The 20,377-nt window shown below is 44.1% G+C and overlaps 1 protein-coding gene across 4 annotated transcripts in view; it reads left to right on the top strand.

The window, feature by feature from the left end:
* LOC146784474 (guanylate-binding protein 7-like) overlaps positions 1 to 20,377 on the top strand; it is a 622,481-nt gene that overhangs the window by 331,693 nt on the left and 270,411 nt on the right. For all 4 annotated transcript variants that reach the window (XM_085633263.1, XM_085633261.1, XM_085633262.1 and 1 more), the window contains one exon: positions 6,520 to 6,725. In XM_085633263.1, coding sequence (XP_085489389.1) covers positions 6,520 to 6,725 — 206 coding nt within the window. The remainder of the gene's footprint in view (positions 1 to 6,519; positions 6,726 to 20,377) is intronic.

The raw sequence follows: 20,377 nt of genomic DNA, 5'->3' as shown, positions 1-20,377 counted from the left end.
GGATCAAATTGAGGGCAATATACAGCGAGCAATAATGGGGCTCCGTGCTAGTGTAGGGTTTTGGTCCTCTCTGCCTTTATCGGTAATGGGACGGATCGCTATCTCAAAAATGGTGATGCTGCCTCGCCTATTATATTACTTTGTGAATCTACCCGTGATCCTCCCGCAATCCATTTTTAGCACATTAAACACTATACTGGTGAGTCTTATCTGGGGCGCTGGCCGCAGACGAATAAGTCTTCGAAAGCTCCAGCTGGCAACACACAATGGCGGCCTGGGAGTCCCTGACTTCCGAGGCTACTACTACGCAAGCCAGCTCCAGTGGCTCTCATACTGGACCGCAGGGAGGAATTTGCAGGAGATTGGGTTCACGTTGCAGAGGCTAGATCGAGGGGGAATTGCATTCCTTGTTGCTACCGAAGGCTAGGATTCCCCCGGATTGTCCTCCCCTACTAAAGACCGCCCTATTATGTTGGAGGAAGGCCCTATCTTATACATCTACGGTACTCCTGTACGCCGCGAACATCCCCATCCTCGGTATCCCTACACCGCAGGGCAGACTCACGAAGGCCAGACTACGAGACTGGACAGACAATGGGGTTGAGGGAGTGGGGGCGTTCTTTGGGGACGGCACCATGCTGGATCACGACTCTTTCATGCAGGCCACAGGGGCACCCCCACGCTTATATCTCTTACACGCTACTGTAACGCATTACATCAGAACCGCTTGGGCCCCGCAGAGGAATGAGCACCCACAACATGATTTGGTACACCTATTATACTATATGGGACCCGGGGGGCATTTAGTACGTTGGCTATACACTGGAGTCAGGGCACATGCAGCAATTACACCTAATTCCCTTAGGGCGCACTGGGTGGAGGACTCTGGAGTTGAGATTACGGATAAAGCATGGAAGAGTATGCTGGAACACCCCCAAAAAGTATCGCGTAATGCGAAACTCAAATTTATTCAGACAATGATCCTTCATAGGTCATACCTCACCCCGAAAAAGATACATCACATGTTTCCAGACTCCCCCACTGCTGCCCCCGTTGTAGGGGAGACGAGGCGGACTTTATTCATATGCTGTGGTCATGCCCCTGCACACAGGGCTACTGGGGGAGAGTCCGCCATTCATTGACGAGGGTAACGCAGCTCTCGGTTCCGGATGAGGTCCTAAACTGCCTGGTGGGCCTTCGTCTGTGCTCAGGGGTGCAAAAGGTGTGGTTAAAGTTCTTTGACCTAGCACTCATTTTAGCAATCAGAGTACTTACTATGAGGTGGAAGTCCCCCAGATGCGCGGCGGTCGCTATTTGGCAAACTGACATGCTTCAGTGGGGACGGGCGGAGGGTGCAGCTCTTCGCAGAGAAGAAGAGAGAGGGCTAAGGAAGCATCCTATCTCACTGGAGTGGGAGGCTATGATAATTGAACTGGAAGCACTTGATCTATCCCCTACATAAGCTAACCTGACCCAGCAATACGCAACGACGCCTTATGGCCTCTCGGAGTCAGGCCCTGAGACCTGAGAAACTATGTTCTTGCTATGAAAAGTACACCCCCTAGGAGAATAATGTACATAGACCAATTACGATCACCGTGCTAGTTGAAGTAAGAACGACCAGGAGTGGGGTAGGGATGGCTGGGGGGGGGGCAATTAGTACGAATAAGATTTATCAGTTAAATGTTAACATATACAACTTTGTAATGACACTAACGAGAGAACGTTTCCACTGTTTGCTTGGTAGCATTATTGCCACAGAATGCGACCCTTGGCTTTCTGTTGTTTTTTGTTTTTGTTTTATAGGACAATGGAAACAGAATTTCTGTGGGGGCATATATATTGTAATTGATGTGCTAAGGGCAAAGAACAAAACAGACTATATAGACTGCATATTGCCTATGTTATGTATTTGACACATTGCGGTCATCAATAAAGTGTTAAAAAAAAAAACATTCAAATTTCCGAATAAAACATATACCATGCCATAGAGCGCTTTATAAATGGATCCAGTGGCACTACATCACCTTTACTAGCTAAACATGTGCACGTTACAAATGTCCGTGTTATAATCAGCAACATACCCACCTCTCCCAGCCCCACCCCTGCCCTTGCTTAAGCTTACGAAATCAAACTAACTCCAACACTCCCGTTAGTGCCACTATAGCCATACATAGACTTAATTTCAACAGGTGTCTGCCGGAACGCTCATCAGCAAAAGATATTGAAACCTGCAATTTTGCAAGTAAAACATACACATACCATAAGGCGGTTTATAAATAGTCCCAGTACCACTACACCATCTCCACACCCGCCCTTGCTTAAGTTTTACGCAATAAAACAAAGAGCCCCAGCAAACCTGGAAGCGCCACTATAGCCATACAGAGGCTTAATTTCAACAGATGTCTCCAGAAACGCTCATCAGCAAAACGTATTAAAACATGCAAATTTGCGGGTAAAACATATACCATGCCATAGGGCGCTTTATAAATGGTCCCAGTGGTACTACATCACCTTTAGTAGCTAGACATCTGCACGTTACTAAAGTCTGTGTTTTAATCACCAACATACCCACCTCCCCCACCACCACGCCCGCCTTTGCTTAACCATACAAAATCAAACAGAAACCCCCACCATTCCTAGTAGCGCCACTATACCCATACACGGGGTTAATTTTAACAGGTGTCTTCTGGAACGCTTATCAGCAAAAAGTATTCAAACATGCCAATTGGCGGGTCAAACATAAACCATCCCATAGCACGGTTTATAAATGGGCCCAGTGGCTCTACACCACCTTTACTAGCTAGACATCTGTATGTTACTAAAGTCGTTTAAACACTCTGTAGAGTGTATAGCAGAGGATGGGGAGAGTAAACAAAGTTCTAATTCCCAAACTTTTGCTATACCGTCCCTTTACTGTATGTATATTTAGGACATTAAATGGAATGAAAAAATTGACGAGTATCTCAAAAAGGATAGTGAAGCTGAGCACCGGTAAAACCCAGACCACTTAAACACCTACGTATATTCAGCACAGGGACACAGCCTGACAATTAGTATCACTTATAATCAAATGTAGTTTGCAAAATTTGGGGAGAGGAGTTGGCCTAACGGTTAGGGCGCTCGACCTCGGACCTGGGGGAACTGGGTTCGAGTCTCGGTAACGATGCTTAACCTCCTGTGATTCTGGGAAAATCAGTTAATCTCCCCGTGCCTAACAAAAAAAATAAAATGAATGTGCTCACCTTAGCAGCATCCGACTCTAGGCAATACCTCACTTAATTTCCGTAGCCCAACACTTTCAGACCGGTAGGGATAAGTAGTTCGCATCGCACACCCTAAACACCCCACAGAGGTTACAGTGCTCCTACCCTCCTCTTTCCTACTTTTTTCCCTTTACTCGCTTCAACAGAATCACAAAATGGCTGCCAACACTTCTTAGTTGCACCCGCTCGCAGCCAATAAGCAGCAAGCTTGTGCTCGTAACGCCTCAGCCAATCAGATGGCAGAATTCCCAAATATTGATATCCGTAAATTTCTATATTTCTCCAAAACTACTGAACGAATTTACACCAAATAAACAAAAGCGTGCTTTCTAGACCAAGACCCTTCTCCCTGCCAAATTTGGGTTAATTCTGTTCACCCGTTCGACCTGTAGCCTTGTCTAAAGTTTCCTATGGAAATTAACATGGAGAAAACAAGTTTTGGGACCCCCCTTTTTTTCGGCCCCCCCTTGACGAATCACCCCCAAACTTTCAACATATGAGCTGATATGAACAAAGAATTTGTTTGGAACATTTTATGAAGATTCATCAAACAACGCCAAAGTTATAAGCAAAATAAAAAATGCTCTTCCTATGGAAACTTGATTCTAACTATAACTACCTACAGGTGACCACCAGTAGGTGATATATATGTATATATATATACACACACACATACATATGTATGTTATATAAGTATGTACTCATATATAGCATAAAATATTAGTGGCATTTATTTGATTTACATTTATATAATAAAATATTTACCATTGACTACTTTAAACTCTATGTATTAAAAAAATCTATATTTTGGCATATTTTTGGACGATATTAGTGTCAACTATATTCTTTTTTAGAATATTTTGGTAGTTACTATTATAATTATAGAAGCTTTATATTATGGTAACAATATTTTTGACAAGATATCCAAGCTGCTATTCTTAATTTTTGAATTTTTTTCCTAGTTTGTTTATTTAGAGGCTCATTTGAATTATTTAATTATTTTCATTGAATTGACGTGCTCTGCTAATTTCTTCATTTTTTACAGCAGCAAAGTGTCCTATTCTGTGTTAAGGGATGGCTATTCCTGTGCTGTTGTACTGCAAGCTGGTAAATTCCCTGCCCATTTTCCTAAATTCATCTTATTTGGAAAGCAATAGCCTAGTTTCTCCTTGTAATCATGGAGAGTAATTAAAGATGTTGCAGTGTAAAGGTTTGGTCAAGGACCTTTGATAGAGGAGACAAATGAAAAATAATATTTGTAAAAGAGCTGCCCAAGATCACACAGGAAGTCAGAGGAGAGGAGGGACCCAATGAGGAAATTTCATACACGATAGCAAATAAGTCAGTTGATCACAGAGGACAGGAAATCTAGAGGCAATCCCACAATCAGAACAACTAACATCCACAGGTGCAAGTCATGCAGATAAGTGGATATTGGGGATAGAATTCATAAACTCCACAGTTAGACTGCAGTTCTGTGAGTTCCTCATCTAAAATTATTGTTCTTGCAATTACAAAGTGCAACATATCCACCTATAGGACATCCATGCGGGGTCAGTGAAGCAGATAACTTTGTGGTTGTTATAAAAAGTAGCATAAAGACAATGCTCTTAGTAGATGAGAAACACCACGTAGGTTCTCAGCTGTTGCCATAACAGACAAGGCTATGATATGCATATTTAACAGGAAAGAAGGGAAGACACAGTTAACACCAGGTGGAATGCAAGTAAATATATCAGACTAGGGAAAGCTGAACAAAAATAGCTGGGATAAGAAGGCTGCGTGTGACGCCAAGGACTACCAAAAGGTAATGTCTAAAAGCAGTGAAAGCTTAAGATCTAAAAATGCGCTAAATAGAGTTAGCTTAGGAAACTGAAACACCGTTCAACAGTGCAAACCCTCAAAACAAGGCACGGCAAAACAGCTCTAGCTAAGAAACAAGCATACACTGTTAAATAGCGCACATTGAGGAAGCAAGACATTGCTATGGCACTCGAATCGAGAATCAATCGAAACATAGGGTCAGCCAACAACCTATGGATCAATGAATGACAGTAAGCTGAAGAATAGAAATGCTTTTAAATAGCTCATCAATGACTGCATAGCTCAGATGTGATATGGCCAGTACCTGTCAGCCACAAGTGTGGTGATTCCTTCATGCATTGGTGACCTGCAAGGGTGGAAACAAAGCAGTGACTGTGGAATTCTAGAAAATGTTGTGTTTGGTAGAAAAAGCAAATGGGTGGTCACAAAACTAGCACGATCTGTAATGCAAGACACATTTAAAAAACATTTTTAAATAAGCTGTACATCAGTAGTGGGGATATGCACAAGGTCAGGGCTTCTGGAAAATGCACTATTTGGGAGATAAACTATTATGCCTGTCACACAGTTCAAAATGGATTCAAAATGAACGGCACATTCTGAATATTATTCACGAGGCTGGACGCCAGAACAAGGACATAGCACAATGCCGGGAACTTTGTCTAACATTGGAATGCCCCACAAATGTACATAGCTGACCATGGAGAAATTACACACAACCGACTGCTGCCCATCAGCGTAAATACAAGGATCTTGAATATTGTAATATAGCGAGCACATAACACTTTCATCCTTGATGTCCTGCATGGAAATTTAAAGAGAGACATGCACTGTTTTCATTTTCTCATGCATGTATGAAATGCTAACCATTCTGTGCAAGCATAGCATTTCTAACGGAAATTATGTGAATATATTTTAAGAATTGTTGACATACACTGACATTTGATCTTGTTTATTGTTTTCTCACAATACGTTGATGAACTTTAAAACATTTTGAGGACATTAAACATTTGCAAAGGGTTATTTCAAATTTGCTCTCAATACCTTTATCTATTAATGCTCACTTTCTTATAAGAAAGCATTTACAATTCAATGATTTTCATTTGTGCCTTTTCAAAGCACAATTTCAAAAGTACATAAGCAAATGTACTTGAGAGAAACACATGCCATGCTTGAACTTAATGTTTGACTGAACATTAGACACAATCCTCCCTGCACGACATCCATATGCGTCTTGCGAAGTGTTGTCCTCCTCGAACGTCCCTAGATCATTAACTTGTAGTCTTATATTTCCTAATGAACGAATCGGACACAACATGGAATATTTCATAAGAAAAGTTTTTTTTAAAGTTACACTTGTTCATAGTGTTTTCTGAGATACACAGAGAATCTTCCTGTTGAAGTCCATTTTACCTTAATTGGAAACCAGTTACGTGACAGAGCTGTCAAACCATATCAAGGTGAAGTCCCCTGGGCACAAAGACCATAAGAAAAAAGCGGCGGACACCGCATACTTCATGAGTTTCTTTCCCACTTTCATCTGGACGGTCCGAGACTTCAGTCTGCAACTTGAACTAAATGGAAAACCAATCACAGCAGATGACTACCTGGAAAACGCCTTGAAACTGCTCAAAGGTATGTGCAACTATGTTAAAATGCTTCATGGATTGTGTCAGAACCTCTGGAATTCTTCTTCCCTCACAAGCACAGTAGTAGTCATTGTTTGTAACTGTGGTTTAGCAGTGTAAGCTTTCCCTTGAGGTGACTGGGATTCTTCACAAACAATACTTTGGTTTCTATTGGTGTATTGATCTGTGCATAGATCTGTGCTTAGAGATTTTCACATGATTTAACCCTCTGCATTTTTGTAATCCATTGATCCAAAGTAGGGATTATATCAGATTTCCACTTATCTAATATCAGCGATCTGCCCACGAGAGTGGAAATAAAAATCAAGCATTGGAAATGCAATAGGTCTCGCACTTCCTTGAGTTAGAGCTATTGGCGTTGTAAATGACAATGTATTTTACCCATGTGTTATGGAGTGTATGTATGTGATGTGTAGTGGAATTATGTGGGTTGTATTGGTATTGTGGAATTGCGTTGTGTGGAGTGGATTTGTGTAGTGGAATTATATGGTATGGTGTGTGGTGGAATTATGTGGTATGATGTGTAGTGAAAGTATGTGGATAGTAACTGTGCAAGTGTGCAAATGGAGCTGGAAATAGGTATACTCAGCAGAAATGCCTCCAAGCACAACACAAAGTGGCTGGCTGTATGAAGATGCTTGTTTTGAGCGAGTTTGCTCAAGCGCTCTCCAGTTCAATAACCTCGCCTCGGTCTCTCACAAAAAGATACTTTGCATTATCCTCTGCTAGATGCTTTCTTGTTAAAAATGTTCTATATTTAAAGGTAGAAACAATTAACGGGTTGGTGTCCTAGTACATATTTTAATCAAAGAATGGCCGAAAATGCATTTTATCCTCCCAAAGTCATTATGTTTAGTACGGTGCCAGCTGTAACAAGCAACACAAAGGAGGAGGGAAGGATGTTGTTGGTAATTAAAGCTGGATGGTGGTGTTGTGGCATGGTGGGAAAGCAAGCAGAAACAGCTGGGAGGAGGCCAGGGGCAACCATCATAAGCGATAGAGCAGCAACAGCAGGCCTGAATTAGGGACTGCAGAGAGATACAAAAGGTAACAGCATGAACATTTCTTGTGAAAGAAGCATAATTTTAAAAGGCTTCGCTCTCTGCAAAACATAAACCACTACTGCAGGTATTCACCAAATGTATTCGAAAGCCTTATTAACCATTTGCTGTGGGATGTAAATGGTCTTTTAAAGACCTGCAAACTAGTCCGGGGAGCCTGAGAAAAGATGCCAGACATAGGCCACAGAGCCCATAACAGCGCAAGGAGAGGAGGAGGGGGAGTATCTCAGCCTAGTTAGGGACACACACGGGTCTGCTAAAGCCTGTTGTGGGGACATGACATATACTCTCCAAATGGAGGCAAGACGACAAACTGCGAGAGACGGGAGCAGTGGAGGTCATGGAGGAGCAGGGGCACTATTATGGGCTCATACAACAAGATGCTGGCAGAGGAAAGGGGAATGGGAGAAGGACTGGCAGCGCGGGCTGTACATCGCAGCACATTAGCTGTGAACATTTGAAATTCAAGCCTATACATTTTGTTAAATTCCCACATGATAAAGTATTAAATAACTTTGCACACGTTCTGCTATACATGCACTTCTGCTACAGCCAACACATTTTCCACAACATACAGCCTGCACAGTCCTGAGTTTAAGCGTATCTACGGCAACCCATGCCATGACATTTACTTTTATTTTAGGCATTTCAGTCCGTATATACCCATATTGTTTTCTTCCTACTCCTGTGTTTGTACATATTAATTTAATGAAAACATAAGGCTGCAACTAATATTTACAAATGTTTAGTTGATCCAAGAACACTTGCACTTCAATAACTGATGGCTCTCAGTACGGGTACAATCCACAAGTAAAAATATTAGTGCTGCTGTACAGTCACATCCACATATGAAGTTTTTATGTTCACCACTAGCAAATCTTGTCTTTTTAATAATTCTAATCTCATTAGCCTGTGAGTCTTGGTTGACAGCAATGAGAATCAAAAGACGACCCACCTTCAGGTTTCCGCATGCTTGTAAGAGTTTACAAGCTTGGATTTCATGATAAAAAAACAACCTCCTTTTTGTGTTGCACAAAGGAAAATGAAATAACAAAGTGCTACAAGTCGGTAGGGGGTACTTCCTGTATATTACTTAGCAGCCTTCTGGCACAGGTCATATTAACTGAAGCAAATAGGGAGGGGTTATCTGTAATTCAAAACCTGTGGCAGATTAAAGTGATTACAGGTGTGTGCAAGCAGTCAGCGTAACATTCTATCGTAAACTCTCTGTAGTGAAAGTTCTATAGGGGTGAGAACGAGCAGCAGCTATTTAATGAAATTACACAGATGCAAGAGAGTGTAATAATACATGTAAGATAAAAATCTTGATAAAGCTTACAACAAAAAGAATAATTATAAACAGCCTGACGTGTTTTCTGCTGTAGGGGGTGAGCAGAGAGAGAACAGGAGTAGCCTGTTGGAAATTTGCCTCACACTTTGTAGCAGTGCTTCTTGTAAATAAACAGTCATTTTAAATAATACTGGTTAGTAAAAAAAGCACAGTTTTAAGTCCTTGTTCCTGGGAAACACAGTTAAAGGAAGGCATTAATATGAATCACTCCCAGGCAGTGACACAGAGTTAATTACATCTTACTACCTTCGCTTGAAGTGCGGTGTCAGTAAAGCTTGTGTTGCACAGATGTATAAGTGAAAGCGCAGCATCGATGAAGCAGGAGCCGAAGCGAAAACACTACACTGTAAAACGAGGGAGGGGCTAGAATGACAAGAATTCCCATGCTCCTTCAAGCTTATGGGTTGACATGTTAAATCACCTGGGTAATAAGTGGCATCATTTTGGGCTATTGAGCTTATTATGCAAACCGGGAGGATGAGGACTTCACCGCTCTATGGAAGGAGATGGGTGGTACTTGTAGGTTGTAAATCGATGTCTTTCGAGCCTTGAGAGGCTGTGTTGTCCTCCGGACAGAACCGCACTTCAAGGACCTACTCATTAATGTGTCTCGGTTTGGGCCAACTGATGAGCCTTGATCCTGCAGTATAAAAGAGCTGCACAAGAATAAAAATCTTCTAATAAGAAACTTTAAAGCAATCTACATAAACATAAGATACGGAGGCCCAGACAGGTAAAGTGAAAAAGACAGACAATGCATGCACACTAAGGGGTATATTCACTAGAGCGTGTGCTAAACATCACCAAAAAATGTTAACGCAACTTTACACATCTAAGCCTATCGCGGGAAAATAACCCCATGTCAACGTGGTATTCAGAACACAGCGGTACCATGCGATAGTCTGCCAAAAACGCGGCCAATGTCCGCAATACAACCACCGCGACGGAGATAAAAACACAAACCCCAACACGCAAAAAGACATGATGTGCCCAAACGCGATAAGAAAACAGTGACAACCAGCGAGAGGCCAGCAATACCCACGCAGGAAAAAGCACAAGAACAGCCCACGGAAAATGCCACTAAAAAACGACATCAACTGCGGAGTACCACGGATGCACCCTGACCAACTGCAGAGGACAACATGAACCTCACAATTCCCACGGAGGAACAGGCAGGAATACAGGGCCCGTGGAATGGCAATGAGTAGAGGAAGAGGAAGACTGGGTACAGTCACCAGGAAAACCCGATCAACGCCATGGATGAGCCAGAACACCACCACCAACTGTACGTCACCTCCAATGTGTCATTGGCAACAAAGATGGCACACCACCTCGGACCATGTGAATGCCCTCGCATGGCAGAGGAGGACAGTGGAAGAGCACAAGTGGTTCTGGACTGATGTGAATGGCAAAACCAAGCAGAAACTCGCTGCCAACACGAAAGCAGCAATGCACCCCGGAGGAGGGGGGCCAGCAGAACACCAGGAGATGAATGACATGGAGAAGATGGCCACCACAGTCACCAGTCGGGAGACAGTAACAGGATTCAGGGATCCGGACACTGCCCAAGATGACCCGACACCACATCAATAGGGTGCGCACCGACCAGGGAGTGGGTGGACGAGGGGGAGATGGGCACAATGGCACACAGGCACAATTAAGCAGAGCATACTGCACACCCACAATGACTCCGGATCATGTCCCTGATCCCACGGGAACACTTCAGCACACACACAAACACCAAGTAGTCCCACGTACACCATGTGCCCAAAGGGGCACACACCCAACACATCACCAAGCACACAACCAACACATGCACACGTGCGAAACACAGCAAACATGCATATACGTCTGCCACACTGACAATGCAAGAGACACCACATGACGAGTAGCATGGCTGCAGTCCAATCACCATGACAATGTACACGGCACGACACTGAGGTGGCTGAGTGCGGACCACTACCGGAAAGGAGCAGGTCACACTCGGACACAACTACCTGCACAAACAACCCCTGACGTCAACTACACATCTGCGGACAAACCATGCCCAAGAGTCACAACTCGACAAAGAGCACAAGTTACCCAAGTCTGCAACATCTCAGCACCGTGAAAGCACAGAACTGACAGGCACACCGCATGAAAGGGACCAGTGGCAGACACATCAGATCCGCAGGAGCGAATCACCCACCATGCAGCATATGCACATAAGTATAAGTGCACCTCGACATTGACAACATCCCGGGACAAACAGCAACACCTCCACAACAGGACACAACTGGTGCTGAAAATGTACACAACATAGCAAGTCACATCCGGCACAGCAGGAAACTGTGACATGACAATGTACAAGTACAACCTGTAACCTGCAAATATGTTTTATTCACACATGCTGTGCTTTTGGACATTTTGTACTGTCCCATGATTGCCAGGGACTGCCACAATGTGACGTGCTCATGAGAAGAAATTGTCAATGATGGTGTTCCTACAGGCCATTCCTGCCGCAGCTGCAGTGGCATGTGGGCCACCTGCCCCATCTACACCATCATCGTCTGGTACTTCTGGAACTGGGATCCATGAGGCATTGGTGCGTACACAGATGTGGTGCAACACACAACATGCAACGATCATCTTGCAAATGATGTCCAGGCTGTACAAGAGCTTTCCACCTGTGCCGTCCAGGCACCTGAAACATGACTTCAACATGCCAAATGTGCGTTCGACAATGCCCCTGGTGCATATGTGGGCTGCATTGTACTGCCTCTGGATGGGTGTGTTCGGGTCTCGGAGGGGTGTCATCATCCAAGGGCAGAGTGCATATCCTTGATCACCTGTGACAGTGCAGGGAGAGAAGAGTCAATACGTGGTTCGGCAGGATGTGATGGCAGGCCCACTAATCCAGTGATGCCTGTGCTGGCTGATTGTGTGGTGAGTGTAAGCCAGCCCTCAGGGAGTAGCTGGTACTGGCAACAACTCCAACAGTCATCAGGCACTCAGAAATGCAATGTCAGAACAACAAGGAGGATGACTTGAGTAGCACAGGGTTAGTGGCCCGGATGCACAGCGGCCGACACAGGGATCACCGCCACGGGACGCTGACCTGCGGGAGACTGGGGTAGGGTCATGAGGGCAGAGCAGGGTCTCGTATGTGTCATAGGTGGTCTACCCCAAGGGCATGATACAGAAGGCCCATGCCAGCTGTGTCCGGCAACATGGCAGATATGAATGCCCCAGACTCATGCCAGACGCCAAGTCCATACCTGCCCGTTGCTGATGACAACCCCCAGGCCCAGACACCAACGATGTTCCGCCGGAGGCTGACGGTCACTCACGGGGCACAGGGTGAGTGGTACCATGTGTCGCAGGCCTGCGTGCAGAATTATGCTTCACTGATCTAAGGGATTCTGGTGCTGTGGCCACTGCCACGGACTTGGGGTCACTGCAATTCAGGACTCAGGACACAGTTCAACATGTGGGACCTACTGGGGAGAAGAAGACGCCGGTGGAGTATGACAGTGAGAAAGGAGTAATGTGGGCCAGCGTCGTGGGGGCCAGTGATGGTCTGTGGAGGCTGCAGAGGTCGCGGGACTGGGGCTTGGAGCTTGCACCGGCATGTGGTGGGCCCTCTTTTGACACAAGAGGGCAGGCCTGGTCTGGGTATCAGCGTTCTGGGGCGCTGCAGGTGCACAGGGTGGCAGGAACCCGCTGCTCAAGGTGTCGGCCTTGTGACGGACTGCGAGGTGCTGCCCTGTCAGTGACGTTGGCCTTTCCGGGAGAGAACCACGCTCTGTGCCACGGGCTTTTTGTCCACACCCCTGCGCAGCCCTGGCGTACTCTGGGCCAACCCACTGAGCTCACGCACACAGGGGGGGATGCAGCGAGCGACATTTCCGCTATCTGACCCACGGCCTGGGGTGACATGGTTGCGTCCACTGTTCACTACTCTAACGTCACCAGCAGTTGTGGTCTGCTTGGACATATCTGTGGTTTGCATACCCATGTCTGTCTTGCACATCCATGCCTCACTTGTCGTTGTGTACATTCCCATTCACGGGTCACTTGCATCGTTCACACATGCCTGCATTCCGCATCTCCACACGTTCAGCTGTTGTGTGGCTGTGGTGCCATGATATAGTATTGTGCAGGGGTAGCCCAGGATCACAATGGAATAGTGTTGTCATTTCTGGTAGGTGGTCATGTTGATTGACATGTATGTGGTTTGGTCACGTGTGCATTCCCACAGTTGTGCTTTGTGTGATGGTGGCTTTAAGGTGTGTTGATTTGGCACTTACCAACGAGCAGTCCAGTTCCATACATGCCATCCTGGAAGCGCTGGTTGAGGATGGACTGTCAGAAGATGTAGGAATTGTACACACTGCCGGGGTAGTTTGCGACGACATTGGTGAACGTTCCCCGGTGGTCCACTATTGCCTGAACATTGATGGAATGCGTGTGCTTTCTTTTGCAGTAGTGGTGTGCAGTATCCGCAGGGGGCACAAGTGGGACATGTGTGCAGTCTAATATCCCCAACACGGCCGGGAATCCAGCTATGGCATAGAAGCCTTGCTTGGTCTCCTGCTGTTCCTGCGCAGTGTGGGGGAAGTGAAGGTTCTGGGGTATGAAGTGGATGATGGCATCCAGGACAGGTGTGATGAACTTTGATAGGGCTGACTGTGAGACCCCTCCTACTCGGGCAGTTGTTGGTTGAAAGGTACCAAAGGCAAACAGGTGCAGCACAGCCAGCAGCTTTGTCTGCGGAGGGATGTTGGTTCTCCGCTGTGTTGGGACTGGATCACTGACGAAATATCGAGAAGAAGATCGAATTGCCAAAATATCGAAGGAAAAATATAGAATGCCAAAATATCGAAGCCCTATCTCCAAAGAGGTAAGCACAAAAATATAGAATCCAAAATATTGTTGTAAAAAATATAGATAGTCACAATATCGAATTATTGTAAATGTCTTAAAATTAATGTAAAATTAATTAAATAAAACATTTAATTAACTGAAACATACTAAAAAATACTTAAATTACTTTAAAATTAATAAATAATTAATGTAAGTAAAAAAAAAAATACATATATATTAACGTAATATTAATTACAAAAATGCAATATTTTTTGCGTAGGATAGCGGCCGGGTAAAATTTACTATTACCACTCCAGTAAGTGCAATAGTAGGGAAAACGTTGGATAGCGGGAGGGTAAAATTTATTATTCCCACTCCAGAGAGTGCAACAGTAGGGAAAGCGTTGGATAACGGGAGGGTAAAAATTAGTATTCCCACTCCAGACAGTGCAATAATAGGGAAAGCATTGGATAGCGTAGGGGTAAAAATTCATAATCACACTCCAGAGAGTGCAACAGTAGGGAAAGCGTTGGATAGCGGGAGGGTAACATTTACTATTCCCACTTCAGTGAGTTCAACAGTAGGGAAAGCATTGGAAAGCGTAGGGGTAAAAATTACTATTCCCACTCCACAGAGTGCAACAGTAGGGAAAGTGTTGGATAGAGTAGGGCTAAAAATTACTATTCCCACTCCAGAGAGTGCAACAGTAGGGAAAGCGTTGGATAGTGTAGGGGTAAAAATTACTATTCCCACTTCAGAGAGTGCAACAGTAGGGAAAGCGTTGGATAGCGGGAGGGCAAAATTTACTATTCCCACTCCAGTGAGTGCAACAGTAGGGAAAACGTCAGATGGCGTAGGGGTAAAAATTACTATTCCCACTCCAAAGAGTGCAACAGTAGGGAAAGCGTTGGATAGCGTAGGGGTAAACATTACTATTCCCACTCCAGAGAGTGCAACAGTAGTGAAAGTGTTGGATAGCGTAGGGGTAAAAATTACTATTCCCACTCCAAAGAGTGCAACAGTAGGGAAAGCGTTGGATAGCGTAGGGGTAAAAATTACTATTCCCACTCCAGAGAGTGCAACAGTAGGGAAAGTGTTGGATAGCGTAGGGGTAAAAATTACTATTCCCACTCCAAAGAGTGCAACAGTAGGGAAAGCGTTGGATAGCGTAGGGGTAAAAATTACTATTCCCACTCCAGTGAGTGCAACTGTAGGGTAAGCGTTGGATAGCGTAGGGGTAAAAATTACTATTCCCACTCCAGAGAGTGCAACAGTAGGGAAAGCGTTGGACAGCGTAGGGGTAAAAATTACTATTCCCACTCCAAAGAGTGCAACAGTAGGGAAAGCTTTGGATAGCGTAGGGGTAAAAATTACTATTCCCACTCCAGAGAGTGCAACAGTAGGGAAAGCGTTGGATAGCGGGAGGGTAAAATTTACTATTCCCACTCCAGTGAGTGCAACTCTAGGGTAAGCGTTGGATACCGTAGGGGTAAAAATTATTATTCCCACTCCGGTGAGTGCAATAGTAGGGAAAGCGTTGGATAGCGTAGGGGTAAAAATTACTATTCCCACTCCAGTGGGTGCAATAGTAGGGAAAATAATAATTTAATATTTTATTAAAAATAAATAAATTATTAATACCAAATAAAAATATTAAAATTAATTACCAATCAAACAATATTTAATAACTACTTTATTATAAATGCTAATATTTTTTTTATTAATACCTATTATTAATTAATTAACAACCAATTAATGTTCAATACCAAAAATTAATACATAAAATTAATACCAATTAATAATTAATTAAGAGTAAATGAATTAGCAATATACAAAAATTATTTCAATAATTAATTATTTACAATTAAATTAATTCCCACCATATCCCCCTATAATCCCACAACCCGCTATATATAATAAATTAATACAATTAACATAATTATCAATTAAACAATTAATACTAATTAATACTAATTATTTACCAATTATTAATTAATCAATAACCAATTAATTTTCAATACCAATTAATAATTACCTAATAACAATTAAATTACTTCCCACCCTATTCCCCTATAAACCCACAACCCGCTACAGAAGTAAAACGCAAAATTAAATTAAAAATAATTAATAGTTCCTAAAAATTATTATTTAATGTACTATAATTAAATTACTTCCCACCCTAATCCCCTATAAACCCACAACCCGCTACGGAATTAAATTACACAAAAATTAAATAACATAAAATTCATTACTTTAAAAATATTCAAACATACATTCCAAAATTTATACATACTTTTAACACATATACTAACACTTAAAACACTATAAAAAAAATCGATATTTTTAACAACTATATTATGACTGTCGATATTACTTACTTCAATATTATTTAAATCGATATTTTATTTCTTACCTGATTTTCGATATTCTTCACCACTATATTTTGGCAATTCGATATTCTGTCAATTCTATATTAAAAACTCGGTATTCTTTCCTGTCGATATTTTGAATTCGATATTATGTCTGTTTACCGTTGGGACCGTCAACCTGTGGGCGATTTGGGTCATTATACGGATGATGGTTGACCTTTTGAGCCTGTAGTGGGCAATGACTTCCTCAGGCGTTAGGCCTGTGAGAGTAGTGCGTTTTTGGTAGGTCTGCTGTCTTACTCTGCGCTGCCTCTGTGGTGGTCCGTGGGGGGTGGTTTCAGGTACTGGGGGTGGTCCTGGGGGTGGTGGTGGTGGGTGTTGTGGCCCTTTTGGGGCTCCGAGCTGCATGATGAGTAGTTCCATGACGTTATTTGTTCTTCGGGTGTGGCTGTGTGCGGAGCTCCATTGCCTACTGCAGGTAGTTGTCTGGCTTTGCACCTGCAGGAGCCAGGTGTTAAATACCTGCTGCTACCGCGGCTTATCACGTGCTTTTGATTCGCATCAAGGATCTGGCAGTTCGCTGTGAAAGTGGTGTTGTGGTTTTTTCGTGTGTTTTTGCACAGGAACGTCTACCCTGCATCTCATTAGGGTTCGTTGGCTGTGTCCACAGTGGAGATAAATTTTGGGGAAGTTATCGCTGGAATATTGGCGATATCTGCAGTTTGCAACGGCTTGTGAATGGGGTGTTAAATCTATCTCCACTTTTGATGCTTTAATGTGGAGATAAATCGAAGATAAGTCCTTTTGAATATCCCCCTAAGTGAAACAGAAGCGGAGATGCAAAATAAAATATAAATACAAAATAGACTTGCAAAAAACAGAGAGGGGACTTGTGAATATGCACACCAATGACAAACGGCGGAGAGGGGTAAGAGAAAGGGGGCCAGCAACACGGCGACAGTGATGCACGAGTATAAAAGCAGACATAAGAAGCATGCAAATAAGTGAAACAAAAGCGGAGGCAGAAAAGAACATTGAAAGCCGTTACGTGCTGCAAGCTAAAGGAATGTGCCCAAAGTGCATTTATAAGCAGTTGCAGAAATAAAAGAAACAAGTTATTACCTCAGTGTTGTGTGCTCCTGGCTTCAGTCTATCCCCAGGAGTCAGGATGCCCAAACCTGAAGTCTAAAAGTCTCTGGGAAAACCTACAGCATACGGGTTTCCCAATAACAAAGGCCCGCAGGAGTGGATGCCTGCTTGTGCCCCATGGAGGGACCATGTAGTGCGTATTGATACTGCATCACTGTAGTCGGTCCCTGCTTGTGCCCCAGGGGCACTATAAGGAGCATGCTAAATGTGAGCAATGCCAAAGGCACGTCCGCTGGAAATAGAAAGGCAGCTGTGGGCAAGGATTGCGTGCGCGTTGCTGCTCGTACCCGCGCAAATCTTCAGGGAAGTCAACTTTTCCTTCCCCATGCTGCAAGGAACCCTCTGAATACAATGGGAGGTAGCACAGGGACGAGTGGGAGGGGCTGCAATGACTCTTCCCACTTAATGTGACATATGCAAAAGAAACAATTGATGGGTGGAATGTTGGACAATGCAAACATTCACCCCCAGTCACAAGGATCTGGGTTAAACCCATCATTCTTTTGCTCACCACACCACCCCAGTTTGGATGACCCTGTTCCTTGTGGGAACAGTCCAGCCCGGCCCGCCAAGCCAGATCCTCCCCTGACCGGAAACAAGCATCCTAGGACCTTTCAGGGCATCACCCTTCATCAGCCAGGCAAGCTTGAATCCAGTGGTGTAGTGAGCACGGGACCCACATCTGGGCATACCCTTCCCACATACGGCGACATATGCAAAAGAAGCAATTGATGGGCGGAATGCTGGACAATGCAAACATTCACCCCCCCAGTCACAAGGATCTGAAATAAATCCATCATTCATTTGCTCACCACACAACCCCGGTTTGGACGCAGCCATATGCAAATCAGTCTTGACCCTGTTCCTTGTGGGAACAGTCCAGCCTGAACCGCCAAGCCAGGTTCTCCCAGGACTGAAAACAAGCATCCTGGGACTGGTTTCAGGGCATCACCCTTCATCAGCCAGGCTAGCTTGAATCCAGTGGTGTAGTAAGCACGGGACCCACGTCTGGGCATACCCTTCCCACTTAGGGTGACATATGCAAAAGAAACAATTTATGGGCGGAATGATGGACAATGCAAACATTCACCCCCAGTCACAAGGATCTGGGTTAAATCCATCATTCTTTTGCTCACCACACCACCCCAGTTTTGACCTAGCCATATGCAAATCAGTCTTGACCCTGTTCCTTGTGGGAACAGTCCAGCCCGAACCACCAAGCCAGGTCCTCCCTCGACCGGATATAAGCATGTTGGGACGGGTTTCAGGGCATCACCCTTCATCAGCCAGGCTAGCTTGAATCCAGTGGTGTAGTGAGCACAGGACCCACGTCTGGGCATACCCTTCCCACTTAGGGTGACATATGCAAAAGAAACAATTGGTGGGCAGAATGCTGGACAAAACAAACATTCACCCCCAGTCACAAGTGTGAGAAGTTGGCCTGGTATATGTTGTCCACTAGTTATAGTAGGCACCTTGCACCAGTCCAAACAACCTCTTATTGATGTGATAGGTTAAAGACAACCTTATTTGAAAGCCATCCTAGTGGTAGCTATGGAGAGCAGCCTTCAAGTCTTGAAGGAATGTAAAGCAGCTTATTTTACCAGTCTATAGTCTCTTGAATGGCTAAATGAAAGAAGATCCACACCAGGTATATATATATATATATATATATATATATATATATATATATATATATATATATATATATATATATATATACACAAAAGGCACTTCCTTGACCTGTAGACTACCTCTCTGCCAAATTTCAAGTAACTCTGTTCAGCCGTTCGGGCTGTAGCTGTGTCTAAAGGTCCTACGGAAAAATGCATGGGGAAAACGCGTTTTGGGACCCCCCTTTTTTCTCAGCCCCCGCTTGACGAATCCCCCCGAGACTTTCAGGGTAGGAGCGGAGCGTAGCGCCCCATTAGTTTTGAAAATTTCGCGAGGATTCGTCGACCGGCGCCAAAGTTATTCAAAATAGAATGTTACGGTTTTCCTATGGAAACAGGGTCCTAACTATAACTACCTACTGGCGACCGCCAGTAGGTAATATAGATATATATATATATATATATATATATAGATAGATATAGATATAGATATATATATATATATAAAATATATGTATCTATTACTAAACACACACTACTAGTCTCTTTATGAGGCTAGAGATCAAAGCACATGTGTTACACTTCAAATATCACAGTAAATTAGCAGAATATACATTTAGGCCTAGGGGCGTACCAAACCATATATTAAAAAAATGGTATAAGAACCACGACTTGACTAGACACAAGGCCTAGAGCCTGTAGTATCGCTGGGACCCCAAGGAACCATCCAAGGTAGTGACACAGGGGACCCACGGGGGACGTGTGCAGTGTGAGAACATAGCTGCAAGCTCCCGTTAGCTTCTATGGGGAAAGTCGCAGTTAGAATTTTAAAGTTTAAGGACACTTAGAAGTGGACTAGGATCAAACCCTTTTGGACTTAGATGGTTCTAGGGCCAACTCCCCCGGGAGTACCAGATTACTCGTGTTACCTAACTCAGGAAAGCCGGGTGCATAGGTGTCAAATGGTGTTGGGTCGCGTTGTCGTTTTCAATGGCGAGTTGCTGCAAAGTGCTGCTGCCGGGAAGAGGAGAAGTGTCCGAAGAGATCCAAGCCTGGATCGAAGATGTGAAGAACCTGAAAGCAGAGGGGACAGAGTCTGGGTCACTTGCCAGTGACCAGGGGCACGGTAGACGAATGCCCACCGATGTTGGGTGTTTCAGGTGAGAAGAGGGAAAGCTTGACTCTTCAGCCACGAGGACCAGGAGGTGTCGATGATGACCAGGAGCTGGATTTGAGCTGTCCCATGAAGG

Source organism: Triturus cristatus, chromosome 11 (assembly GCF_964204655.1).
Source record: "Triturus cristatus chromosome 11, aTriCri1.1, whole genome shotgun sequence".
Taxonomy (NCBI): Eukaryota; Metazoa; Chordata; class Amphibia; order Caudata; family Salamandridae; genus Triturus; species Triturus cristatus.
The sequence above is the reverse complement of the archived record's forward strand: the minus strand, read 5'-3'. Positions and strand labels throughout refer to the sequence as shown.